Here is a 9,459-nt window from a genome sequence, read left to right on the forward strand (position 1 = left end):
CAGCGTAATTCACTTTCTACTGGTACATTACATGCTATACATAAGTGGCAGAACCTCCAATTAGTCGGGCTCTTCTGGCTGTCACAACGTGGTCTGTGATTTCGCTCTATCCGGTAACTGCTACACAAGAATTTATGCTCACAAATGTATGTTTAGTCAATCATCATGAAGGTTTTGGTCGGAATAGAGAGATATCACCAAGTGTCATTTTGGAAGATCCTGTTTAAATGGTGCTATAGCAGTGAAATATGTGCGTACTATAATAGGCTATAAAAAGCAAAATACACTGCGAAAACTTTCTTATATTATCTACAGTAAACGTGAAACTATAAAGGTCTGTAAGACACGTTTTCTTTTCGAGTTATTTCGATTCCTGTGAAGGAAAGATCAATAACTTTTTAATGAAAATTTATAGTCAGAACTTCAACTACAACCGATTTTCTACTGATGTTCCATCTGCATAAGAACTTTCACAAAGGCAGCATCAAAATCTTGATTGAACAGTGCACACGAGGCGACACCGAAGTAAAAGAACACAGGTAGGCACTTCATCGTCTTCTCGTGTGTGCTGTTCAACCAAGGTGAACACATACTAACTAGCTCAAGCTTCCATACTTACGCAGCTTCAAGATCTGTGGTAGAATACCCAAGTGGCATGCAGAATGCCTTAGTCTGATTCCAGCTGGATTCGCGATTTTTATTCTTTGAGGTCGTTTCGTCAGTATTGTTCATGCCTACTTTTCTAAAACCCTCATGCTTAAACAACAAATATTTGATTTCTACAATCATACGTGCATTCCGAAAACGGATATCACAACCACTGCTCGCATATACTCGCATAGCGCTTTGTGAGGTTCCGTAAGGATGATTTTCAAAAGTGAGGCTGATGTCACCCCTCTCACACAGATCTGCCGCCAATGCACTTCGAATAGCATGGTCCAGGGTTTAGGGGTGTGTGCTACATTTGATTCCAGGAAGGGGATTCAGGACGTACATTACAATATTTGGATGTGAGTAATGTCATCATATTAAAGTCGAGTAACCAAAGGCTATAGACTAAGTTACGAAGAAAGTGGTGCCCGGATACAGAGAAACCCTATAATACATTTGGTTCACTAAGAAACACTACGCACTTTAAACAGCCATTAGTTACTAAATATTAACTGTTATTCAGTTGATGTGCACTAACACAAGTTCCCATGTATGCATCCTGTCACATTATGCCAGGTACGTCTAGCAGATGTCGCTGTAGTAGGCTCTGTACTCCACAGGGCATGTAACGTGGTACTGGGATAGGCACTCATGCGGAATATTGTCCACCACTTCTGGCGTAATCCACAGTATACAAACTGAAACAAAACGTACACAGAAACATGGTGCACTTTCTAGGTTACAAGCATTTTTAACGTCAGTCAATTTCATACACTGTCTTCTTAAATACAGCATCATTATGAATTGAGCACTTATTTAACAATTACCGCAAAAAAGGAGCCAGGCAATGGACTTGCCTGCATTCTGTTCAGCAAAGGTAATTTGTTCAAATAAATGAGGCAACGCGTATTGAGTGATGTTGTAGACCTATTTTACACTTGCAAGATTAAGCAACAAGAGAGGTAATGCGGGTTTAGCCATATTTGAGCTGTAATGTTCACAGGCGTCATGACGTTCCTAAATTCGTGCACAAGAAACTTACTTCCGGCATAATTTTGTCAAAGAAATCAACAGAGTGTGCTCCCACAGATCACAGCGCACAGCCACCATTAAGTAATAGAGATGCCCATGCGACTTTCTCCCTGAAACACGCAGAACACTTGCCTGCTGCCGTGATCGTGCTAACCTAAGAAATAATCTTACCCGCACGTCATGACTTCTAGGAGCTATACACCGTGTACTATATTTAGTAGTGCCATAGCGATGGCAACGGTTTTACATTGTATGTGCATCGCTAGTTTGTGCATCGTCTGCATTCATGTTACCTAAAACATCGGCTTTCCGCGTGCAATAAACCAAACACATCACTGTTTTTTTTTTAATTTCGCCCTTCCAATAACAGGCCCGTATGCAAGCCGTGATGTGAAGCACCACACATCCTTTGATAAGGCTGTTGGTAACCCATTGACGCGTCAATTATGTAGCTTCATAAGGGGACGACTGACATCTCATCACAAGAGTGGCACGCACCCTTGACCAGTGCTACCTCATTGCGATCGCTGCTCACGCTATAGCATGATTTTTCAATGATTTTGTATTATACCAGTTGGTGTATCGTTGGTCAGAATTTTTATGCATGCCTCAGAAAGACTGATACCGTTTTCTATTATTCAGCACCAAAAATTAAGGAAACGTACTGAGCTCAAACATCGAATGTTACTTTCACGTTACTAGGCCCTAATGACATTAAGTAGTTCTGATGAATATCGATATTTCCAGCGCTCTACCACTCACGGCGTCGGGCATCAGAAGTGCAGGGTACATAGCTAAACAGATTACGTGTATTACAGTTCGGATATAGCGCTACCAAAGTTTACAAGAAAACACACTTTGCGGGGCATCAACAAGAGACATGTATAACGGTTGTTATAGTTTTCAATTTAATGTCACGTTACGGAAACTGTCTAACTCATACAAACGCGTTTCTGTGTCCCACTGCGCCACCGCACAATGCCTGTTGAAATGTATTACGGCGGCACTGGCGCTTGCTATCAAACACACAGGTGGCGCTTGTCCAACAGCGTTGAAGTACATAGGCCTCCGCAGGTCAGAATGGAGACAGATTTCTTTCAATTCACTCATGCCTAACATGTAGAGCACGACTGACGTAGCAAGCGCTTTGTTAAAAAATAGGTTTCGCTTTCTCCTCCGCTTCGTGGTATTTCTGTGCCCTTTGCGTTGAACTTGAATGTGAAAAATTATCAATAAATTTGTCTGCGTAGTGTGAACCTACCAGACAACTTTGAGACTCCGTATGAAAGCAATGATAACGCACATCTGTTTTGAGGATGGCGAAAGATCTGCACAATGGCGAGTGGCCGTGTGGGGCGTCGGTCCTGCTTGTAGTCCGCTGTTGTGTGGTTTACGCTTCTTGATTTTTCGACAGAATGGCTACATATCGTTTTTTCAGACACAACTACCTCCATTTAGTCTATTCTTGGTTCCATCGCGACTTTTTTTCTATGATGGATCTCTAGGTTTCTTTTCACGGGGGTTATTGTTTCAGCAATAGTGTCGAGTGTTACGCTCAGGTGTCCACCTCACACGTTAGCTTACCTCCCACTCCTATTTGATGTACACTTCAAGACATTTATTGAAAAAATGATTCGCTTTCCGGGTCGTGTTCTCCAATGGCTCTTGCTAACACTCCTAACACTCAAGCTCGTAGAACACAAGTCAGCTACTATATGCATATTTCAGAGATTATGGATTTGATGGATGTGTCGTGGGCGTGTTTTTATGCCACGTCAATAAAAACCCATGAAGCTTTGTATGACGTAGCAGTGAACGAATGAAGTTGTGCAACGCCAAATAATATTGGAAAGCGCTTGCCCAGTGCACTGGAAACGTGCGGTAATCATATTTAACTTCTTTTGGATGAATTTCTTTTTAACACACACACACAAAAAAAAACAGGGTGGTTTTCCTCACAAAGGTAATGCTTAATACAGATGTTGTCTAAGGCCGTTTAAAAGTAAATTTAATATTTCGCCACTTCAAGCAATATTATGAACTTTACTCATCGATAGAATTTAATGCATCTGTGAGTACTCGAAAACTGAAGTAGTAAGCTCTGAAATGTAAAATACATAGAACTTTCCAAAGTATACGGTTTCAAATAAAATCTTAGTGGTACTTAAAAAGAACACCCGAAGCACTTGGATGACTTATTTTCATTTTTTATGTCCTGCTTCCACGTTCATCGCCAAGTAAAATACAGAATATCTGATAGCGAGATTTCATTGATCATCTGTTGGAGACTCTCGCATTCTTAGCACTTTAGAATGCATGTTAAGGACGCTTTAGCTTTCAGCAGTAACATTGCTAGGCGCAAGCTTACGACGGCGCTAAATATTGACGATAATGTCAATACCCACACCCCCACCACTTCACTTCGGACACATTTTTTATCCACAGCTTTCTGAGGTACTGGAGCTTTAGGAAGTGTAGGCTGACAGTTTAAAGGCTCGTTTGCGGCAAGGTGCCTTGGAACTGGCGGACCAGTGTACACAATAGCCTATTACCTTATTTTTGGGTATTAACCTTATTCCCTTACTTTTAGAACCCTATTTTTATTTATTTACTTGAAAGACCTTATTTTTAGGACCAAATGAGTGACCAACCAATTTAAAGAAAGCTATCGTATAGAAAAGTAGCCTATAGTACACTATTTTTGTTCAAACTAAGTGTAGTGAACACGTCGACTAGGTAATGAACATTAAAAAAAGAGCTCACTACTTATGAAAACGACACTCCCTATTCCCAAACGTTTGATGGCGTTTATATCTCATGTTGATGAAAAAAGTTTCGTGACAGATGCCCGAGTGAAATTCATGCCAAGTCTGACAATAATTTTAGTGATTTTCAGAGCTCAAAACCTCTAATTAGTCATAACGCTCAATGAGGTATCTTGGAGGGAATGAGATAAATTAAGGACAAATACGAGGACGTCCACTGAGAGCGTGCTTCGTTGATCATTTTACTCTTTGGGAGGGCGAAATGAGAATAAAAAGCTGCAGAAGGAAAAATTCATTTCCACCCCACCTTAAATTAGATATACGCTCGAGATGCTATACAACACTACTTGTTCAGGGAAAGTTGAACTAGAAGCACCGCAAGCACTGTTCAATATAAGCTTCTTGAAGTAGGGTGCAAAGTACCCGGCACGAGTAATTATGCTTTCGTTTAGAAAGGCATGTTTCGGAATATTCTTTACATGGTTTGTAATTTGTAGCAGAATCGTTCAATAAACTGCTTCAGACTCAGTATAAACAAACAAATGAGCTATGTACGCTTGTCAAGAGGAAAACCGCTGACAACGGGTGCAAGCCGGTTTGTGAACTTTAGGCTGTACATAACGTCGCAACTCAGGCATTAGTTACGGCACTGTGATAAAACCACATGTGTCAATGATCGCAACTAGCCATACGAAATGTTTACATTTCTAGGAATTGTGCATCTATAATTTGCAACGTGGAGAAATAGTGGCTTCTGTCCTATCCCCATGATGTTGGGACACTTGATCTGTTTCGGTTAATTGAGAATGAACTAACTTGTCCATGTACAAAATGATGTAGCTTACGGTCTTCGTTGTTGTACGGTATCTTCGCAACAAGGCAGTTCTCGTAGTTGCAGTACGGGTAGTAGGACGTATACACTTTGCTACCGCCTGAAAAGAGCATAGAAAGCAGGCCTCTTAGTTACCTATCGTACAAATGTCGATTTGTTAGTTCAATTCACAGGCTACGAGATGCTGTGAAACGTGTGCAAGCGTAAGTTCAGGTAGGAAGAACGGTGCTTCTGACAGAAGGTCTGGTAAGTTTCTTAGCAAAAAGGCGTTCTCCTTTTTTTCTTTTTTTTACTTAGAAGTACAAGGCAGTAGTGCAGCCTCATTATGCTGCGAGTATGTTGTGATGCTCACTTTCCGACCACTTTTTTCGCACTGTGTGACATTCTTGTTGGCGTTCTCTTCTGTGTAGGGTCGAGCGAGCATAAGGTTTCACTCTGCTTAACGACACCTTCTGATGGTTGTATTTCTGTGTTGGCCTGCTCAGGGGCATATTAGGCCTGATAGAGATGCTTATCATCATATGCTACTTTAAAACAGAAACTTGACGAGCTCCTCTCTTTTGTCAACTCTGGGCATTGTCAAAAGCTACTATTTTTTTCACGTCATAATGTATTCTGGCAAAACCAGAAAGCACACATCGTTTGTTTTGAAAGAGTTTGGCGTGTGCTTTCGCCCTAGGCGTGTCATTGTTGGCGATCCGCATTCGAGGCCTAATATATACCTCAATAAACAGGAAGAACGTGCTCCTCAAGGGAGGCAGATCTACACATCAAGTATGCCACGCATGCACTTAGGCAAACGTCGAAACAAGAAACCACCGCCAAGTCACACTCCGCAGAGCACTATCGACTGTTTCAGTGCTCCACGCAGAGCTGGACGAGACTCTACCCGAAAAACAGTGTTTGAGACTTCTTTTTTTCTTTCAAGGGGGGAGGGGGGATGTATAATGATATAACTTTTTACCTTTGCTCTAGAGTTTCTCGAATATGCTTTAAAACGCAGTTTTTAAAATAATATACTGGAGATGGTGTTCCGAATCTAACACAGGTTCTGGCCTTGTCCTTTAGCGTTTATCAAAAAAAGTAGCTGCTCGACACAAAGTGTGTGAAGGGGTTGAATTTCGCAAGTATTGAACAATCCGAGTAATTTAAAATGTATGAAGTGCCCACTCTTATTTTTTGTGGCGTGTAAATTATTGAGTCACCTAACCGTTATTGCGTTATTGTTGCGTTACCGTCACCTGACCTTGGTCAGCGTCAAAATTCGTACCATTAATTGGAAAGAACCTGGGAGATGTTCTGTAGCTTCGGATTTTTACCGTCAATTGCGGAATCCCGCTGAAATGTGTAAGGCTGCTTATCCGACAGACGAGGTACTGTATTGATGATGAAGAATTATGAGTGGTCTTTCCGTAATAATAATAATAGACAAGTTACGTTTGCCACCACAGTGTAGAAACATCCACCTTGAGCTAATACCTAGGGCATCTAAGTTTTCGACATTTGGGGATACGCTACTTTGACAGCTAGTCCAGGCCTGTTTCATCCCAAGAAATCAGAAGTAATTTGGAAGTAGTAGCCATCTTTTGTAGCTAAGAAAACAGATGTTCAGAAGTTTAAAAAAATCTCTACTTTATTCGAACTGTATTGCTCCCGAGGTCACGACAAGTTCAATCGCTATGCGCAAGGTAATGTTTGCACGGTTTTGTTGGAAAATATCTACATTCGTTATTTTTCTTTTAATTTCATTGTGAGCTGGTATTTCTACGCTCATCTAGTACCCGTATTCACATTGGGGTGGTCGTTAAAGAACCCCAGGTGGTAGAAGTTTCCGAAGCCTTCCACTACGGCGTATCTTATAACGATATGGTGGTCTTGGGACTTTACACCCCACATATCAATCAAGTCAAATCATGCCCCCGTCCTTTCACGCCCACTATCAATTCAATATATACCCGCCAATTGACCAAGACCGGCTGGAATATATTCCAGCCGTTCTCAGTCGGGCACATACCTCCTTCAATCGTGAAGTGTAGCGTATCAGAAGAGTTCCCTGGTGTGACGTCGAAGTTCACCTGCTTGACCACACTGAAAAGCAGCAACGGCATCGATCTTGAATTCAGCCGTTACTCACCTAACAACAGCAGATGTGTACACATATACAGCGGAAGCGCTGAATGCCCGCAACAAGAAATTTTCTAAAATGTTGTGTCTAATTGACTACCGAATAGCCTCGAACAAATGTCTTCTCATTTGCCGGAAGGACATTCACGCAGATTTTGAAGATATGTGCTCCATTTACGTCTATCACATAACTATGCACAGTCACCCCAATCAGACTAGCATGTGAACGACGACATTTCTGTGCGTCATTGCTGCATGACGGACTAGAGTTGCAGACACGGCGAGGGTAAGCGCAAACCGAGAAAACTCGCTCAGCGGCACTCTGATGGGCTGTTCCTTCCTAGGGACGTAAGCCCAAGCTAGCGCACTTCAGACAGACAAAGCTCTTCTGCGTGTCGCATGAGTGCTGAAGTGTCAAGATTCATTAAAAGATATTTCAGCGATTTCTGGCTCTCGGGTTCACCTGAGAGAAATAAAATAGGAGCCAAACCATCTCCCTGCTCAAGCTGTCTCTTCGTATGATATGAACTGATATAGGTTTGCGTTCTCCAAAAAGAAGGAGAGCCTAGCAGACACTCGGCTTGCGTGAGCCCGCGCTTTGTAGCCACGAGCTTACACCTGCCCCATTTGCAACTCAGCTCCTTCGTACGATGCGGACGCACTAAACTTGTGGCTCAAGCACGTTATTTGAAGATTCCAGCAGCTGTACGCATTCGACTGTATATGTGGGGAGGACGGCATATTATCTGGCCTAAAATAACGCTTCTTTGGCCTCTTGGCCTCACTTCAAGAATGAAAAGAACATGCACGCAGATGGCAACGGCAGTTCTGCTGCCACTAGTCAAATACAAAATCATGCAAAATGAATCATGACCACATTCTACTGAAACAAAGTTATTCTGCCACTGAGTGGTATCAGCCACATTTCGTTTGAGCTGTTGTGAAATTCCTCCTACACCTGCAGGTTCACTGCTCACATTTTAATACAATACCGCGCTCTGTTCTGGATGTCAAACTAAAGAGCACGTGTGCTTTGAAATATCACTTGTATAAGACTAAACAACATCTACACCCTACAAATATTGTTGGCCGCACAAGGATGCTCAATGCATTGTTTCGTTAACGAACGCAAGTTCATTGAGCCTAAAGGCAGTTCCATAAAATCGCCATTAGGAAGCTAATCCACGGCATCCTCGGACAGCTTCGAGTTCCATTTTTACTCGCCATCATTTACATTTATCAGTTACCCACTTTGAAGCCTTAATTTAGTATGTTCTTCCATTCAGACAATTGTTACCACAAAAACATGCTCTGTGATGATAGATAATGGTGTTCAGGCCAATTCACATGCATGTGTTTTGTATTTCTAATGATGCCGACTGAATTCGAGAGGCCAGTATTCCTGTTCCAGTGGTTTGGACTGTTGTGAAAGTTATTTTTTTTTCGATAAAACCATGAGAAGCATATGCAACAGAAACCAGGTCATAATATGCAACAACAATATGACAGAGAATTTTGCGGCTCATTGTTACATCTGCGTCTTTATACGTTGCTTTCTCGTGCATAAAACATTATTCTAGAAACAGTTTGAGGCGTCAAGTGCACTGAACATGTTCCATACGAAAGGTCATAGCAACCAATGATCTAGACAGTTCACGGGCCGCAACTCAACTACCAACGCATTCTTCTTTCAACGATGCTTCTTTCAGCAGTCTTCCAACACTCACGTCTTGTGGTCAGTTAGGCTCTTGAAGTACCATGAATAGCTGCCCTGTTGCAATTTTTCATTGAAACTTGTCAGGGACGCCGTCAGGCACTGGTATTCTGGGTTGGGGCTGGATATATATACTGCAGCCATGTACGGTACTGAAGCCACCATCTGTGTGGATGCAGTTGTGTAACATACAATCAAAGTACGACGAAAGCCTTGGTAATAATAGTTTCATATTTGTACACGTCTACTAGATCCAAGCAATCTTATTCGATGGTGGGTGGTCGGAATAACCCTCACTAGACACCGCAACGAGGAGGGGCGCAAATTTTGCCCTATAACTT

General features: G+C 42.0%; 1 protein-coding gene across 1 annotated transcript; it reads right to left on the reverse strand.

Annotated features, from left to right (window-relative positions):
- Positions 1-1,136: 1,136 nt before the first annotated feature.
- Positions 1,137-7,388, reverse strand: LOC119167567 (uncharacterized). The gene is made up of 3 exons (XM_037419072.2): positions 7,295-7,388; positions 5,294-5,380; positions 1,137-1,349 (listed from the first exon to the last, which is right to left on the reverse strand). Exons 1-3 carry the CDS (start codon positions 7,386-7,388, stop codon positions 1,234-1,236), a joined length of 297 nt encoding a protein of 98 aa, XP_037274969.2. The 3' UTR covers positions 1,137-1,233.
- Between the last annotated feature and the right edge of the window lie 2,071 nt (positions 7,389-9,459).

Source organism: Rhipicephalus microplus, chromosome 6, assembly GCF_043290135.1.
Source record: "Rhipicephalus microplus isolate Deutch F79 chromosome 6, USDA_Rmic, whole genome shotgun sequence".
Classification (NCBI taxonomy): Eukaryota; Metazoa; Arthropoda; class Arachnida; order Ixodida; family Ixodidae; genus Rhipicephalus; species Rhipicephalus microplus.